This window comes from Diabrotica undecimpunctata, chromosome 2 (assembly GCF_040954645.1).
Source record: "Diabrotica undecimpunctata isolate CICGRU chromosome 2, icDiaUnde3, whole genome shotgun sequence".
Taxonomy (NCBI): Eukaryota; Metazoa; Arthropoda; class Insecta; order Coleoptera; family Chrysomelidae; genus Diabrotica; species Diabrotica undecimpunctata.
Genome location: NC_092804.1, coordinates 33515933 through 33536355, shown reverse-complemented (window position 1 = coordinate 33536355; position 20423 = coordinate 33515933). Strand labels below are relative to the sequence as shown.

At 33.1% G+C, this 20423-nt stretch overlaps 1 protein-coding gene across 4 annotated transcripts in view; it reads left to right on the top strand.

The window, feature by feature from the left end:
* Window positions 1-20423, top strand: part of sd (TEA domain transcription factor 1 homolog scalloped) — a 335698-nt gene that overhangs the window by 127924 nt on the left and 187351 nt on the right. The window contains exon 1 of one of the 4 annotated variants that reach the window (XM_072522583.1): window positions 3692-3809. The exons of 2 other annotated variants lie outside the window; for them this stretch is intronic. In XM_072522583.1, the coding sequence (XP_072378684.1) occupies window positions 3743-3809 (67 nt within the window). In that variant the 5' untranslated portion in view covers window positions 3692-3742. Of the gene's footprint in view, window positions 1-3691; window positions 3810-20423 lie in introns of those variants that run through there. One more of the 4 variants, XM_072522585.1, reaches the window with a different exon arrangement.

The following is a 20423-nucleotide window of genomic DNA, read 5'->3' as shown; positions in this document are numbered from 1 at the left end:
TTTTATCGATTGTACCGGATAAGTGGTCACATTTGAAACAAACAAGCTGCGTATCAGATTTTTTAGATAGCTTACACCTCTTCTTGTCTTTTCTATTTACCCACACTGGAAAATGGTTTTCACCATCAAAACGTACGTCAGCAACTTGATGAATAGCTCTTTTTCCAACACCAGATGAACTAGTTTTACTAGAAGAACCAGATTCACCATTTCGAGCTGATAATGGTCGACCTACATTTCATTTTTCCTTGAAAGAAACAAGGCCAGATGCTATCTCTTGACAGGATTCTGGAAGAGATAGAAGTCTCTCCTCTTTTCAACAGTCACTAAAAATATATGCGTTTTCGGCACATATACGTTTATATAGTATGAATGCGTTTGTGGCTGCGACGTCGACAAAATGATAGAATATCCGCATCATAATATTTCTGCTTTTAACTCGAATGTGATATCAACCCATAAGACCATCCATCAAATCGACTCCACACATGTGAGCATTATATGTACGTATGATTTGTGGACAATTAACTTCGATGTGTTTTCTTTACTTTCTGTCATACCGAGGTACTTTTGCTTTTTGTTGATTTGGCGTGGTTTTTATAAAAGGTTCAATGCCAACATATTATGTCGATGCCAGGCGACACATTTGTTATCCTTCCATAACACAGTGCTTACCTCGATCCCATAACTTGAGGTCATGTATTGTATGGAAAATCCTCTAGTTTCTTTATTTACTTCACTATCAGTCAGCAGTTTACACGCTGGTATACGATTAGCTACAAATAAAAAATTAAAACATGTATCATTTTGAATAATATAAACTTCGGAAAATTTAATGACCTGTTACTGTGCCTAAACTATAAATTCCTCTTGCGCGTAAATATACCAAAAGAGGAAGAGAAGTATAGAAGTTGTCAAAATACAATATGTGATGCACGAAATTAGGAATCGTTTCTGATAAACGAACCACAATATTTGATGCTGCTTCTAGGTCTGGTGTACCAGGCAAAACTACATTATCTCTGGCACATTGTAAATTTCGAAACGATAGGCAAAACCGTGTGAATCACATAGAACAAACAATTTCACACTCTATTTGTGCAGCTTATTTGACATATACTGACGCAAATGGTGTTTCATTTTTGTAGAGCACATCTGTTCATCAACACAAAGTCTAGCCGTTTTGGGGATGGAATTAAACCTGTCATTCAGTTTGTTAGCTAGCGTACGAATCCAAAATAATGCCTTATTTCCTGGTTCACCTTTCTTCTTTCGTTCCAGACTATCCAGATTCCAGACTTTCTTCTACGTATCCCTGAGCTGTGTTGTTCCCTCTGACGAGGATGAGAGATGACCGTGACCAATAAGCGATGGAACATCACACCACAACCCCAACAGTGGTCCTTTCAATTCCTATCAAACTCGCTCAGTTGATAGAAATTTGTGGGTCTTTGTACTCTAGGCATTGTAAACGACTTTCAAAAAAAAAAACCAATAACCGCACCGTCACTAAATCTTGATCGATACTAGGAATAGAAGTTACATTTTTAGTAGTTAGAAAATTTTGATGAAAAAAAAAATGAATAAAAACCGAAAACCTAAACTGATATGGCTGTAATTCTAATTATTTATTGTTTGTAAGATAAGTCTGTATACCAAATTGAATTAAAATAAAATCATTTATAATGGGTGTTTGGATTTCTATCTCACTTAGTATATAATACTCAATATATTATTTTAACTGTAACATAACTGAGAATATACTTGTAGTGATTAGTTTTGCTTTTAATCTATCGTTTTATTGTATACCAAAGTATTTGGCAAAGTTGCAATTTGTTTTATCCTGTATAACAGAAATTAATAAAAATCTTCATAAAAACTGGTCTCCTTTCCGCGGCTCTTATTTATTGCAAAATGCGAAAATAAATAAACAAATAATAATTCTCTTTAAACGGTTGGAAATATGTCGGTGTATTACAGGAAAGCTGACAAGAGCATGATTTATTATCACTAGAAATCACGGCGATACACAATTTTTAACAATTATCCATCAATCAACGTATCAACAATTGCTCAATAAAAGCCCTGAGAAAATGCATCGATCATGGAAAAAATATAAACTCGGATTTCTGGGTAAAATTGAAAAATTACGTGTTGTAAACATTTGAATTGATGCCACTATGCAGGGTTGGTTTTACTTCTACAGCACAGTTTTAGTTACACGAACTCATGAAAATCTGAGTTCGTGTAACTAAAGTGTAAAAATTGAAGAGTCCATATCAGTAATATCGATACTTAAAATACAATCAGCGATTGCATAAAGTATAATGAAGTAATAGAGTAGGAATGGCCAGCACGATCTCCCGATCTGACGTTATTATATCAATTATGGATGTATTATGAATATATTAAATCTTCTTACAATACCCTATCCAGTCCGGATGTTGGACACCATATAGGCAATGCGAACTTTATTTACGGTGCTGCGGAATATCTCGGTTTATGTTGCCCAAAACCACTTGCGCGGGTTTTCAATCCTGGAAATTCTTCTTCCTGGACGTCTCTTGTTGTCAAATATTCCTTGGAGTATAACCTAGAGTAAGCCATATTTTCCTTTTTGTCGGTATATCCACATCTTGTACCTGTATTCTTTTCTCCATGACTTCCGAAATAGTCCACGCTTCGACTCCGTATAATAGAACAGAGTAAATATAACATGACATTAGGCGTCTTTTGAGTTGTAAGCTTAGATCTTTTTTCGTTCAATGTACATTGAGATATGTGAACAGATATATGAATTTTGACACTCGTTGTAGTACCTGATTATTTGCCCATAGTATCCTGCGTTGATTCTTCGACCATATATTTCGTCTTCTGTAATGGTTTGGTCACGTAAGACGGATAAATAAGAAATATGTACGACGAAAAATAGAGCTGTTAGAAGTTGAGGCAGAGGCAGGGAAAAACCAAGGAGAATATGGAAGGACTGTGTGGCAGAGGACTTAAAGAGAAAGGTTTAAATGAAAAAGATACCACGGACAGAAATGAGTGGGGAAGAAGAGTTAACAACAGTGACCCCTAAAAGGGAAAAACTGAGGAAGAAGACGAATTTCGTCTTTTTAATGTTCAATATTTTAATCTTAATCAAACTTTATCGATCGGAATTGTAAACCTTGCAGATTATTAGCTATCAATGTCTAAATTAATACGGTATCACCTGCATATCTGATATTGTTAATGAGTTTACCATTCACTTAAATAATCTTAATAATATTAAATATTCTTCTTATGGGATTATACTAAAAGGGTTGTATACAAAACTAAATCCCTCGACTTAGCTGACTTAGCTAACAAAAATGTTCAGAAATGAGTAAATATTTTCATCTAAAAATCAACTAATTAACAAAAAACAAAACAAAAAATATCAACGATTTATTATTTACACCATAAGTATAAGATTAAATTCAATAAAAAAAAAGTACAATAATGTTTGTGACAGCTTGAGAAAAAAATCAGATGAATAATTTATGCAAATTAAGTACGGATCTGCCGGAAAAGCAATAACAAAACATTTGCGTCACCTGAAAAACGTAAAATATTACGTTTTTTGTTATAGATGGAAATCAGTAGTCGATTCAGTTTTATTACAAATACTATTATCAGCTCTTTATGCTATTGTAATTTCGGTAGTAAAGATTAAGACTCGGTCAGTGTTACTAATTCTTCTTTTCGATCTCCCGTTATGTCGCCCCTTTGTTATCCGACGTGTATGTCGATGTGTGTGCATACTAGAGGATATTATTTACTAGGTGGGTTTTCAATTATTTATACAATTTCAAAAATTACAATTGTTTGCTTTTATTTTTATATTTTATTGAGAATTTATGTATTTTCGTGGGTATCGAGACTATTGTAAACAGGTATTGCATGTTATTACGCAAAATTATACGTTTTGAAATTTGTTTTTTATACACCGTAAATCATTAACATTAGATTATAGTAAATACTGACAAAATTCTGAGGTGCTGATAAGAGAGTAAGGAAGCCCAATATCATCAAAATTTTCCAGGCGACCAATAAAAATAAAAATATGAATGGAATATAATTTTGAATCGAACAAACCATTCAGATATATAGATTGTTGGATTTCAATACGAAGTTCAACCATGATTTTATCCCTTGCAGCCTTTTGTGTACCGAAACAATTATATAAGATAGCAAAAAGAAAAGAAAATTTAGGGTTGAACCGGGTTCGTTTTTCTAAAAATCGAATTTTCTTTATTTGCCGCAACATTTCCAAGTTAAAATTTTTCGTTTTCACCGAACTGCCGTTACGCCTTTTTTTGCAGGTTCCTTATGGGGAAAACTATGAAACTTTCAAGTAACATAAAGGGGAAAATCACAGAGATTGACCTATATTATTACATGTTTAGGCCATTACAGAATTTTTAAAAATAGAATCAATACTCCTCTATCGATTCGCAAAATGGCTTACGGAAGAAAATCGTAACAGCACCTGTGATTTTCTAAACAAAAGAAAATTTAATTTTCACACAGATTTCCCTAGGAAACCCCAAAGTTTTCACATATTTTTCTCTTTTTAGTCGTGTTTTTGAGTCTTGAAAATCGTAATTTTGCGTCTTTTTTTCAGTTTTAAATAGTTTATAACTCGAAAACCATCAAGTTTACAGAAAAATTACAAGAGACTTTTGTGTTCAGAATGGCTCAAAAAATTCAAAAAAAATTGTTCAGACAAAAAAAAATTTATTGTTACAATTTGTTTAAAATAAATTATTTTAAATTGAATTGAATGTTTGAACAAATTTTCGCCTGGGCGACCTTATTTTGGGGTATCTCATGAAAGTGATTACTCAAAGAAATCTTACGGTAATATTTTTCCTAGCGAACCCGAACTTATCGCCTTGTGTAAGTGTATTTATCGTCGTTTGCGAGTAATACAGTTTTTATTAATTTTCTAAAAACAGGAAGTGAGTTTTTTTCTTAACAATTTTTGCCGTAATAACTTTTAGTGCTAAATTGGAGTCCGTCAGTTTTTCTCTATCTATTACGTTTTTTTTTCATTATAAGACTAGACGGACGGACAGACAAAAAATTTATAGGATCGAAATATTATTTTCGTTTACTTAGATAAAAAAATGAAATAGACGAGAAAGAAACATAAAGTACCAAAAATCTTAAAATAGCAGTTTGTACAGTGTGGAACTGTAGTAAAGCAATTAATACCTAACAACTAGTAAATATAGGATATAGACCGGTACATAAATCAAAAAGACCTAAAAAGTAACAGCAGTATCTCCAAGGAAAAGAAGGAAGTGGAAGATAAAGTAACTGAAACATAAATTTGCAAATCATAAAGCAATACACAAATTTAGTGGAATAACAGATAATGCTATAGAGGGACAATTTAAAACCTATTTATGACAAATAATAGACACTATACTACTTCTACCAATAGGTAAAAATGAACAGTGAACAATATCCATGAGTACAGCAATGGCAGAAGCATTTTATTCTTTGTCTTCTCATTGTTTTTATTTTTGACATGTTGAACTTCTTTAACTACAGTTCTTTAGTTTTTATCGTAGTTTCTGTTTATATTGATATCATACTAGTATTCATTTAACTCTCTTTAATATTAGTTTGCTTTTATTAACTGAAAAAGCATAGTAATTTACTCGTGTGTTGAGCCTATTACGCACTTATTAAGATTACGGTTCGTTTGCATCATTATGTATGCAATATATTATTCCGCACTTGAAGCATACATTTTTTCGAAGAGTATTGTCATTATTTCGCTCAAAATCTGTTCCAAAGTCCGGTAATTTTAAATTAATATTGAATGTTCGCTTGACATTTTTAATTAGAAATGCAACCAAACTTGACATTTTGTTTTATTTGTTTGCTTTTAAATTATTCTCGGTTTATCTTTTCTGATCATGTTTGGATATCCAGCCCTTATTTCGTAGATATCAATGTATCATTATTATATTCTTTGTCCATGCTCTAACTTTAACCTAGTGATTTAACTCATAAGTGATGTAAAATTTATAACTTGTTACTTTTATACTTATACATCCATTACAATGTTTAATATAAATTTACCTTACTTCTTTAGGAGTATATTTTTTAGGCATTAATTGGTAAATACAACTATAGCCAAATCATTTTGGCTCTGGAAAGATAGAGAAACATTTCAGTGGTTTTAGATGATTTCAGATGATCTTTTACCGTATCGCAGCCTATGGTTAAATAGTATGTATGCTGCAATCCTGTAACCAATTTAGTTGCTGTTATTATAAGTCGCGTTTTAGCGGTTATAACTAAAATCAATCTAAGTTGCAGTTGCAACAGGCTTATGTTGAAGGTGTTGCATTGCAATTGCCCAGTTTCACAAAAACGCCACCATAATGTTTGGGAGACTGCAATGCACTTAGCTACCTCAGTTTAGATCTAAAATTCTATTCATCTCGACCAAAATTAAATAGACTTTACATACTTTAAATACATGTACTAAACAATAACTTTAAGCATGAATGAAATCGTAACTAGAAGATTATTTATCGTTCAAAACTATACATCTTATCAGATGCATAGTGATTATGAATGTTGAGGTTCTTCCAATAATCGTATTGCTCCTATTGCACTGTTTCCATTTCCCTATTTCTCTATCCCCATAGCTGTTCCTATTTTAGCTTGCATGTACTGTATTGACGAAATTTTTGTTTAACAATTTTTCAACTGGATCAGTCCATCGAGTTGGTGATCGTCCTCTACTTCGTTCTTCTGGTTTTTCTTGGACCACTATTCTCTGCATATTATCGGCATTTGTAATAAGTTCAAAGAATGTTAATATTATTGAAAATAAGGAACTGGGTGAATGCTGTGAATTATTAATCTCTGAAAGAACATACGTATTTGTTATGGCTGTCCAAGGGATTCTAAGCATTCTCCTCGAATATAGCCTCTCAAATGCATCGATTATTATATAAAACTGTCGACTACTTTGTATATCTAACAACGTTCTAAGTTTCCATTATGTTATTGTTGGTTTTATCAATAATCATTACTTTGTTCTTATTTTCCTTAATTCGTCGTCCATGTTCCTCAGTCGATGACAGATTTAATTTTACAAAACATATAGAGAAGGTTGTCAATAGAACTGAGTAGAAGACCGATGCTTTAGCAGATAATACAAAATATAGGGGGTCCAGTTCATACCGAAAAAGAACATTTATGTAGAAATTGTACTCTACAGTTATATATTCGTCTTCACATTGAAAACTACTCGTTTATAAAAGTACTAAAGAAAAAAAATTACGTCTAAATAATGATAAGGTGCAAATAAAACCACTACCAAGAGTGGTAAGTGCATATAAGATAATCTTAACAATTGCTGTATAAGTGATAGCAGGGATTGTAAAAATCCAATTAATGGTAAGGAGAGGGTGACTATGTACAATAAACGAAGGGGGATATAAGGGGATATAAAGAAGATCAGGGAGGAAAGCAGAAAACATAGTTTGGAATAGTGGCAGAGGGTGGTCCGAAGAAAGAATTAAAATAAATTGGACAAACGTTTATCCTCAACATACTTAACCCTGGATAAACTGCAAATTTAAACATACCTACTTTTACTTCATACAATTTTTGACGTGTCCTTTAAGACCTACACTTATAAAATAAAAACGACAAATAACATTCGATGCGTAATGTGTGTAGAAAATATCGCAGCACATTGCGTGTTTGCTGAGGAAGAGAAGAGCTGGTAAAAGGAATCGGAAGGATCAGAAAATATAATAAAGAAAATCCTAGCTAGTAAATAGTATTTTAACATAACGGTAAGATATCATTAAAATAATAAAAAAAGAAAGGAGAATATGAGAGGATGCTACAAAATGTGTAATACTAAAAGAACAGAAGGAACTAAGCAAATAGCATAGCAAATCACACTCAACCTTACACTGTATAATATTAATCAGTCTTCGCGTGAAGTACCTGAAGTCCCACACTATCCTAGAGTGAAAAAACAGGTGCTGGGATGAGCGTTAGCGTAACCTGTTCCTCACTAACTTGTTTTTATGTTTTTAATTTATCCAGTATCAGGGCAAGCATTTCCTCATTTTGGGCTATAAACAATGTATCATCTTCCAAACGAAGTTTGGATACCTTGAATCTACATATCAAATGCCACTTCCCACTCATCTAGAGCCAATCTCATTATTGTTCAATGTATGGGTTAAAAATGTTATGGGTCGAAAAGGGATTAAAAATAGATGGAGTATATCTTAAACATTTGCGTTTCGCAGACGACATAGTACTAATAAGCACAGATATCCATGAACTAAAATCAATGCTACAAGATTTAAATCACAAATAGAATCAAATAGGATTAAAAATGAATCTCGACAAAACAAAGATATATATATATATATATTAAGCAACAGCCTAGAAAACATCACGATAGATAACATCAATGTAGAAAAGGTAGAACAATATATATATATATATATATATATATATATATATATATATATATATATATATATATATATATATATATATATATATATATATATCTAGGACATGCAATTAAAAACGAAAAGGAAAATCAAACCCTAGAAATTAAAAGAAGGACACAATTATCATGGGCTGCTTTTGGGAAGTTGAGCTTCATTTTAAAAGACAGAAAAATCCCAATACACTTAAAACGAAAAACCTATGACACTTGTATACTACCAGTTGCAACTTATGGATTGGAAACTATGGCAATAACAAGAAAAATGGCAGAACAATTAAAAGTAACTCAACGGACCATGGAGAGGGCCATGTTAAATATAAGCCTCAGAGACAAAATTCTTAACACCGAAATACGTCGAAGAACTAAAGTAACCGACATCATGGAAAAAATAGCGACATTGAGATGGCAATGGGTAGCACATGTAGCAAGACAAGATACCAACAGATGGTCTCATAAAGTGACATTCTGGAGACCTCGAGAAACAAAAAGAAGCGTGGGAAGACCCAAAAAGAGATGGATAGACGATATAACAGCTGTAGCTGGAAAGCAATGGATGAGAATTGCAAAAGATAGGGAAGCGTGGAAACAATTGGAGGAGGCCTATGTCCAACAATGGATGAATGAAGGCTGAAGAAGAAGAGTATGGGTTAAAAAACCTTGAGAATAACATGCCTTCATGTCTTGTGCCCTTTCTAATTATTTTGCACCGGGAGAAATATATGTTTCATTATTTTCGTATAAACTTCGAACTAATTTAACCATGTTATTCGGGATGTTGCGTTCTTTTGATTTATTATTTAGATAGATTGATTATTTGTAGAGATAAGCAAATTCTAGTTTTATATAATTGCTTGTTAAAATGATCGTTATTATTTTTGCTTTTGTTTATTAACTAATAAAAATATAATGTGGAAATTGGACTAATACAAAATAATTTAAACAACTACCTAAATTTATTTTTATTAGTTTTATAAAATTATACGTTGTGTATGCATATAAACATATTACGTACATACAAATATATACTGCAATTAAACTTACTAATTAATATAATTGTCGACATTTATATTACAACTAATTGTGTGTAAACATACTTGAGTTTAAATGTATATCTCTCGGAATTGTCTTGTGCTTTAATTGCACTTGTAATTTTATGAAGCTCAAAGCTCGCAGATTTGTAGTGCCCGATGTAAATATCCGGAAAAAGTATTGTTAACGCAAGGTAATTGTATAATGGGAACGGCGTGTATAAAAGTGTAAATGAAACACCGAATCAAAGAGAATCAACACGAAAGTAAAAATAACCCGCCTCTTCATCTCCAACGGAGCATAAAGTTTTCGTCGAGGTGTGTTTCAACGTTGCCGTTTTTTAAATAAATGCAAAAAGACACAATACACTGCGAAAACAGATGAACATCAAAATACTTAAGGAGTACAAAAACAAGAAAATAAAGCGAATAGAGCAGTGGGATATCTAAACAAGAAAATATTGCGAAACAAATACCTCACAATGGACACGGAAACTAGGATATATAAATCAACAATATGGCTAATAATGAAGTATACAGCGGAAAGAAGAGCGGATACAACTAAAACAAGGATTATTGCGGACAGCGGAAATAAAAGTACGCTGCTGAAGATGAACTAACTTTAAACTAAACCTTGTGGATAAAAAGAAAAAAAAAATAGAATGGAATCAACATATAGAAAGGTTTGTCAGGAAACATAACAGTAAGGTACGAAACGAATAGTAAGAGACATATCACCAATCGGAAGAACGGCAATGGAACGCCCGAGGACAAGGTGGTCCGAGGCTAAAAACCGAAGTAAAACAAGAAGCATGGGACTATAAATAAATCAGGAAAAAGGGGAAGAGCTGTTGAGGGGGGGTCCATCAGGTTCATTTATATATTTTTTCTTATTTAGATAAAGATTAAGATAAAGTCTCATCCACCTAATGGTTATTAGCGACGTATCTGTACAATTTTACAAGTATGGGTACACGTTACATAGTTACAAAAAAGTAATGTTTACTAAATAATACTGAATGAGTATACAATTTTAAACAAAGAATTAAATCTTGAAGAATATATAGATCGCTTTCAAATAGTCTATTAAGTTCTTTGGTTCACTGTTTTTTCCTAGCACGACTGATAAATTGAAACTATTTTAAAATGAGATCGTTATTGTTTGAATTTGTCATATTTAGTCCAGTCATCAGAGATTTGACCTCTAAAAATCATACAAACAAGCTAAATTTTTCTGAGAATGTCAATTTTGGGACACCAAAAAGATTCAAAAAAGTTTGTGCCCCTACTTCTTCCTAAAACTTCCCATCCTAGGAGGGGAAATGGAAACTGACGTCACAGAAAAAAATGTTTTCAAAAAAAATGTAGTTGAGTTAATTTTGAATAAAAATGTTTATTGCCACTTTTTGTGTAAAATGAACCGTTCTCTCAGAAATAAAGCTTGAAGCAACCTGCGGTTTGAGTGCTAGTTGAAAATCATAAAAGTCGCTAAACGATTGTTTGTTTAACACCTTTATAAAAACTTACTTCATTTGGGACAAAATACAAAAATTGTATACGAAGGCACAGAATAATAAACAATCAGAATGCCCAATCTGCTTGAAAAAATAAGTACGCGCATCTCGTTCGCGCAGACGGAATCGGCCATGTTTTAAACGGAACCAGTGCTGTTCAGTGACATTTTATCTGGTGTGCATAGACAAATTAACCCGGTTTAATTTATTTACGGCAACTACAGACATAATATGCACTATTTTATTCGTACTTTTAGTTGAAGAATAAATTAAATTATTTCAAATGTACTAAATTATTAATCTCTAAAAATTTAAATTACAGTTCTGTCGTAGCTTGTCACAAATTTCTCAATTCGAGTCTATGTTTCCGTCTAAAACATGGCATTCGCGTGCTGACAAACTTCAAAGGCGGCATCTGAGAGTGGGCATTCTGATTGTTATTTATTCTGTGTCAAAGGCTGCATTTCTCGCCTTTTAAAAGCATTTTGATTTTTGTCAATAGGACACACTGATCAAAAGATATGAAATTTTTATCGTCGAGTTGATACAAATTTTATTTAAATTTGATTTCTTGCGCGTAACTGACATTCAAAATTACCGGTTGCTTCAACCTTTGTTTCTGAAATAAAGGTTCATTTTACACAAAACGTGTTAATAAACATTTTTGTCCAAAATTATGTCAGCTACATTTTTTATTTGAAACATACAGATTCTTGGTAAATCGATTTTTTTCGTTTCCTACTGGTAGGGAGGTAGGAAATATTGGCCTTCTCGATCGCCTGATTTAAATCCTCTATATTGCTGTCGAAAATGTTAATGACTTGAGGAATCGAATTATAGCCGGATAAGAGCTGTTTCGCAGAAACAATTAGAAATACACGAGGAATATTTGCGCAAATACGACAATCAATCAGACGAAGTCTGCGTCTATTTTAAAATTTTATTAGTCTTACTTTCTGTTTAGTGTTAATTTTATTTGAAATATTTCAGTGTCGTACCATTTTTTTTTTCAGAACATGATCAATATAAAGTTGTTAATTTTATGGTAAAAAATATGCAATAACTGCCTCTTAAAACCCACCAAATTTCATTTGCATATCTCAACCGGTTTCATAGCAATAAATGAATCGTCAATTTGTAAGAAAAATTTCAATACCCCGAAAACGAAGTATTTGCTGACATACGTTTATATAGCAAACTGTCTTTATTTTTTTATGTAGAACCACCCTCTGAATTATATCGCACCAACACCCTGTATAAATGTTTTCATCGCGAAATAATATAGAAATGTATCTTTTCCATTCTTATATTTTATATTTGGTGATGTTATAAGTTAACTGTTCCTTATTAATTATTTTTAATGAGAATTAACCACGATTTGAGTTGAAAATATCTTTATTTTGACGTTTCGGTTTCTACTTCGGAAAGCGATGATATATGATATTGCCCAACGATTCTAAAAGGACCCAAGGAAATATCATTTGCAAGGAGAGATGAATTATAAAATCAAGAATGAAGAAAACCTTATTAAACTTTGCATAATTTTTTTACAACTTTAAATAAAATATAATAGTTTTGAAAGAATTGTCTTTGATTATGAGTGGTCTTAATCCTACTGTTATATAATCAAATTGGCGACAAGTATCAAAAATAACTTTTTAAAGAAACCCGGTTTTTCGTGAATATATTAAAAGAACATAAATTCTTCGGATCGGCCAAAGAGATAAAAGGATCTTAAGAACAAAATCAAATTATATCAATAATTAGTAATTAATATTTTAATTATAAAAGAATAAACCGTAATCTTTAGTTTATTAGTTTTATCAATAATAAAAACACATAATGGTTATGGAATCTTATATCTTTGACATAAAAAGAACGTAAAAGTCAAAGGAAAATGTCGTCCATAGTAAATTCATTTAAATATTAATTGCTCTTAAAATTACCTATAAAATTTTAATGCATATAAGAAAAATAACTTTAATCTACTTTCTTATCATAAAAGAAGAAAAATATATGTTTTTACATGTCCATTACATAATCTAAACAGTAACTATACGGAATTAACAAACAATTAGATTTTCGATTGCGGGAAAAGGTATCTAGATCTCTCTGCAGCGTTAATTTTTTAATAATTAAAATTTTAGTTCTGTATATTAATTAGGTATTCTAATAATTGACATTGAATATTTTCACATCATTCTTGTGATATATCTCGATAAAAAATGGTTTATTCAATCTATGCGAAAATGTCAGGTCCACATATCTTTGATATTGCCAATGACATAGATTAGTACAAAAAATTTCTTCTTTATATTACGGTAATATATTAGGCTAGTGATACGATCTTTTTAATCTACACAAGAAAGTTAAGAATTGGCATGACTAAGAAAACAAATGTGGAATGGTATAAGGAAAAACAACGCTGGGCAGAATACATCGACGAACTGTTCGAAGATGAAAGAGGGGACCAGGAATACATAGAACTTACTCCAGAAGAAATAAGTCAGATTATTACAAAAGATGGAAAAGTTATAGATGAGAAGCACATTAATGTCTTATTGAAATCTTTAACTCTATTTTTAGTTTAGGTGTATTACCTAAATACTGACTGACTTGGATATTTATTTGTCTCTCCAAAAAAAAACGCAAGAGAATGCATCGACCATCGCTTGATATCTCATGTGTTAGTTTCTAATAAAAGCAATCAATAACTAAATATATAAGAACTGATAAATAAAAATAGACATAGACATTTGTGCAATCCAAGAAACCAAGAAGAAAAGTGAAGGTCAAAGAGACTATAACCAATATTTTCTAGCATACAGTGGAGTGAAGAAAGAAGAACGAGCACGAGCAGGCGTAGGTATACCTGCCCATAAAAAATTTAAAGACAACATAAATAACTGCCGTTATATCTCCGAAAGAATAATACATAATATAAACATTTCAATGGACTACCAAAAACATGTCATCTATCTATAGCCCCGAGGACTGTAAATCTACGGAGGAAAGAGAGGGATTCTATGAACAATTGCAAATCATCCTGGATGAAAAACCTCATGAAGAACCCTTAATTCTTATGTGACTTTAATGCACGAATCAGAAATAATGAATAGTTCCAGGAGTAAAACAAAGATTTAATGAACACCGTGTCAACGCAAATGGAGAACTCATGGCTAATCTCTGTGCTTTTAACGAACTGAGAATCAGTAATAAATTTTTTGACCATAAACTCCAGTATAAATATACATTTGAAAACTCCAGGGGACACAAACCTATGATTTATTTTATAGTCACTAATAGAAAAACCTCCCAAAGCAGATTCTAGATATCCAAGCACAGAATCAAATCACAGAAAAAGCCATCGAGTACAATAAACCAGCATATCTATGATTTATAGACCTGACTAAGGCTTTCGAGCGCATCGAAAGTCGAAGACGTCTTACACCTACTGTATAAAAGAAATATATCAATCAATATTATACAAACCATCGAAAACATCTACATATTTCCATAATCGATAACAGGCAAAGATAAATGGAAAACTAACACAGTGTATATCAGTACAAAGCGGAGTCAGACAGGGTGACTCGTTAAGCCCTTCTTCTTCTTCTTTAGGTACCGTCTCCTCTAAGGAGGTTGGTAATCATCACAGCTATTTTCACTTTTGAGATTGCAGCTCTGAATAAGTCGACGGAACTGCAATTATACCACTTTCTCAGATTGTTGAGCCAGGAGATGCGTCTTCTTCCAAAACGTCATGGTTACAGAATGAGAAACAAAGAAATCCAAATATTATGTCATGCAAACGACGCCGCTTTAATCGCCGAGACAGAAGACGAGCTGCAAAGATTAACACACATCTTCAATACAACAGCCAAGAAATACAATATGATAATATCAGCAGAAAAAACCAAATGTATAACAACATCTAAATAACAACTACGATGTAAAATCGAAATTAAAGGGAAAATAATAAAGCAGATAGCAAGGTTTAGATATCTGGGAATAGATGTAACTAGTTACGGAGATATTGAAGAAGAGGTACAACAAAGCTTTAAAGCAAGTAAATCGGCGGGATCTCTTAATAACACAATCTGGAAGAACAAACACCTAAGGCAAGACACAAAAACAAGAATCTATAAAGCAGCAATTAGACCTATATTAACATACACGGCGGAGACAAGACCTGACACATCTAAAACGAGACGACTACTAGAAACAACACAGATGAAAATACTCTGACGAATACCAAGGAAAAGTCTGTTGGATAGTGAGAGAAGCGAAAAATAAGTAGAGCATGCGATATAGAAGACATACATGGATGGTTGACAATACGAACAGGAGTGGAACGAACACATTAGTAGAATATCAGAGGATAGGATAGTACGAATAGCACGAGGTAAGTCACCAAATGGACGAAGAAGTATTGGCAGACAAAGAAAAAGATGGTACGATAATTTAAACAATTTAGGAGGCTAATATTGAAGAAAAAACAGGCTTTAAAGCCTACATACAAGAAGGAAGAAGAATTTGGGGAATCTACAAATTTTTGAACTACTGGATGTTTGGGTAAAACAATCGCCTACGTCGCGTCGTCGAAGTCCAAAAAAGAAAGACTAAACAAGTATTTTAAGTAACACGAAATGTCTGATTCTTTCAAATATTTAGTTATTAAATGATACGCTTGGTTAGTCCTTCTGTATGGAGTCGAAGCCTGGACATTAAAATTAAATACCATGAGGAAACATTATCGCAGAATGCTTAGAATATCATAGACACAACATATTAGAAATTGAACAGTAATAAATATCATAAATAGAGAGTTAGAGAAGTTATAACAACGATTAAACAAAGAAAGACCTCGTACCTAGGCCACATAATGATAAATGACAAATATCATCTTCTACAAATAATAATTAAAGAGAAGATAGAGGGCTGAAGAGGAGTAGGCAGAAGAGCCATGTCATGGCAACTTGTGGAAATTATATTTAAAACTGTTCGCCACTAGCATGGGTTTTCCCCGTTGTCTTAACATTTCAGTAGCTTGCATTTTCTACCACGATATGATTAAGTACAAGCAAGACGCAAAAATATCAGTAAACTTATTCGAAATAAGTTTGCGGCGAAGGGTATACGAACTTAAAGAATGATGGAAAAATCCAATTTACCTACCTAAATTTTCAAGATTTTCTTCGTGAGTCAATTCACCACAAAGCCTTTTATCGGTAGAGAGCTTATTACCTGCAAGCGGGAGCCAATTCATGTGCACCCGAATAAACCTGTTAGCTAACCTGTTCCTGTTTCTCCTAAAATTGTCCATACTTCCCCGAGTATATCATTTGGTCCAACTTTTGTTTTGTCTTTCTATTTATTTTTGAAGTGCTTGAGCAAATTCCTCGTTTGTTATTTTGGTGATTATTGCTTTTCTTTTTCCGGTAGCTCAGATGGTTTTCTGTCAAATTGCTGTAAAACTCTCGAAGTACTTTTTATTAAATGAAGAATTTCACAGAAAACCAGTTGAGCTAATGGAGGCAGTAACAGCAATGGTTACTAAAATAATAAACAAGGAAGTTAATCGAGCACTTTTAGCAAGCTGCATAGCAATATAATATGACAAATGACGCCAAAGAGGTAGGTACGTACTGTGTTGATAGTAAGTTTTGCGATGTATAAAATTAAAAGTACCTATTAATTTTCACAATTCTGTACTACTTGTTTATATTCACACCTCCGTAATGATTTTTTTTCACTTAACTTTACTTCACAATCTTTTAACATTAAATGTGAATTCATGCAATTTATCAGTAATGTTTGAGGTAATAGCTATGCTAGTTAATTTATATTGTCTATCGATCGAAATCATGAATGAATGTTACATTTCCACAATAATGAAAATAATTTAAATAACAATTTTATTGTTTTCTAACAGTAGAATATGTGCACATAATTCATTATATTATTTAAAATAACCAATATACACATATGTCCAAAAGTTTGGAATATTGGAATATTTCATCTTTTTATTGATTTTTATATATAAAATCATCTGAATAGTTAAACATCATTTTGATTCAATTATCAACAATACTAAATAAATCTCAAAACCAGATAAACGATATGCAAAAAAAATATTTATTTTCTTGGAGTGAAAAACTTACAATGTAGAACTTACATTTAAAAATAAATTAGTATAGAAAAAATAATTTTTAATAACACTAATAATAAGTATTTCCTCCATTGGCCTGTATGCAAGCCTGTAGGCGATTTGGCATGCTGCCGATTAACTGGTTGAGCTGGGCTTGCGGAAGTCTCTTCCATTCTTCACGAGCAGCATCTTTAAGTTCTCAAAGTGTAATAGGGGGATTGTTTCGCTTCTTGATGCGTGTTTTGAGAATGTCCCAAGCATGTTCAATAATGTTCATGTCGGGGGAATTCGAGGGCCACTGTAATGTAGATATTCCTTCTTTTTCAAGAAAATTTTGTACTGCTGATGTTCGATGAAGAGGTGCGTTGTCATGCATAAACACAAATTCATCACCTACTGCCCCTCGGAATAGACGTACGACAGTATTTAAAACTTCCTTGATGTATACAGCACCAGTGACTCTTCTCTCCAGAACCAGCAGTGACGTCCGTGTACCACTCATAATACCACCCCAAACCATAATACTGCCACCTTCAAATGGGACACGCGGTTTAGCTGTACCTAGTGGGGCTTGTCATCCTGGGGCCCTCCAAACCAGTGTTCTTCGCGAATCAGATACCAAGTCAATTTTTGACTCATCAGAGAACATCACGTTATTCCAGTTAGGATCATGATGCGCCATTTCTCTAGCCCATTGCAACCTTCCTATTTTGTGTTGGTAGGTTAGTTTTATTAACACGTAGCGGTCTTCTACGATACAAATTTACCGCATTTAGTCTGCGTGTTATTGTTTGGCGTGAAATATTCAGTCCTTGAAGCCTAGAAATTTCTCTGGATATACCACTTGTAGATTCCAGACGATTTCTACGAGCTATAAATGTTATTTGCCGGTCTTGTGCTGCTGTTGTACATCGATTTCTACCACTTCTGAGATGATCCTTGACTTCATTTTTATCTTGGAATTTTTTTTTAATTTTCGATACAGCACTCTGAGTAACATCAGCAATATTCACGATATGACTTTGACTAAAGTCCTGTTGTAACAAAGCAATTACTCTGGATCTGTCAAAATGAGATATCACGTTTCTAGACATTTTTAAACGGCTCAATTAAAATTTAAACAAAGACCGAAATAATGTGTAACTACGCTAATCAGTTGAATGTGACCAAAATCATACAAAAACGATTCAAATTTTGTATCATTTTCATTTAAAAACCCTCTAGAATGAATATCAACAACAGTTTTAAAACCACCATAGGCGTAGATATATTATTTGTACGTATTCCAAACTTTTGGACATGTGTGTATACAGATTGGCGGAAAGAATTTGTCGTCTAGTGTTAATATTTAAGAGATAACGAAATAAAAACCAAGAAACAAGAACCAAAAACTATTGACGATAAGAAATGCTAATTTATACCATAAAAACATTCCCTCCGAGAGTAGATAATTTTAAATTAAAAATCTAAAACATTCAAATTATCGATTTCAATTATTCAGGAGTATAAACATTACAACAGCCAAAGCACTTCAGCATGGTACAAGCCTTTAATCGCACCAGAGGGACTCTTTGAATTTGCTATATCCAAAGAGATCAAACAAATAATTTAAAATAGGCATTATGTACAACTACGTAATCAACTGGGTGAAGAAATAGAAAGAAAAGGTTCAGTTTTGAGATGAAAAAATTTTCATAAAAGCGCTTGGGCAATGGGAAATTTTAATGGTTTGTATCAATTGTCCATCGAGTTTCTTCTTCTTTGTGTGCCTTGCTTGTATTCAAGCGTTGGCTATCGTCATATTGACAAGCTGATGAAATGATTCTCGGTCGGCAGCTAGATGAAAAAGTTCCTCGACCGTTCGACCTGTCCATTGTCTAATGTTACGCAGCCAGGACAGTTGTTTTCTTACGACCCAACGTTTTCCTTCGATTTTGCCCCGAATGATTAACCGCATCTCCAACCCTATTCAAAATATACTTAGAGAAAGCCTTGACTACATGGAAAAGAAAATGCGAAGGCATGGGAGTACCGGTACGGAACGAATACCTATATACATTAAGTTTTGCAGACGATCAAGTAGTGATTGCACAAGACCAAGACGACCTCAGCTACATGATGAAGAAACTACAAGAAGAATATACCAAGGCTGGCCTAGATATTAACCTCGCGAAAACAGAGTACCTATCTACAAGTGAAGAAGACATAGAAGATCTACAGATTGATGACAACGTAACAATCAAAGGAAAGGATAAATTCAAATACCTGGGGTTTATAATCACGAAAAAGGCAACAACAGAGGAAGAAATTACACAAAGATTAGGACAAACAAGAACAGCAATCCGACAACTTAACTCAGTATGGTGGGATAGACACCTAAATATGAAGACAAAAACGCAGATCTATAAAACATTAGTACGAAGTATTATGACATATGGGGCTGAAAATTGGATCATAAACAAGAAAACCAGCAGTAAGATAGTAGCAACAGAGATGGAATGCCTGCGAAGATGCTGCAGAGTAACAAGAATGGATAGGAGAAGTAATGACGAAATAAAGCAAAGAACATCAATAGAAACAGACATACTAACATATATAGAACAAAAAAGACTAAAGTGGTATGGACATGTAAGAAGAACTAGCGACAGCAGATGGATAAAGAGAATAACCGAATGGAGCCCCATAGGAAGGAGGAAAAGAGGACGACCCCGAAAATCCTGGAGGAACGAAGTAGACGACGCCATGAGTAAGAGAGGACTAAACGATGGAGAATGGAACAACAGAGAGAGATGGAAACGGTTGAGCGAGGGAAGGCAGTGAATACTGTAGAATCCCTAAATATATATATATATATATATATATATATATATATATATATGTTTAACCGGAGTAAGCGATATTTAGGTCCTCTCATTATATGACCGAAGTATTGGACCTTTCTCATTTTGATGATGTTGATCAATGCTCGCTCTTTGTGCACGGTCTCTAGCACGCGTTCGTTAGATATGTGTGCTGTCCACGGGATTCTGAGCATGCGACGGTAAGACCATAACTCAAACGCTTCTAATTTGTTAAGATTTTTTATTTTTGTTGTCCAGGTTTCACATTCATAGAACAAAGTGGACCAGACGTAGCACTTCAATACTCTTAGACGTGTGGTCAACGACAGACTTCTACTGCATAATACAAAA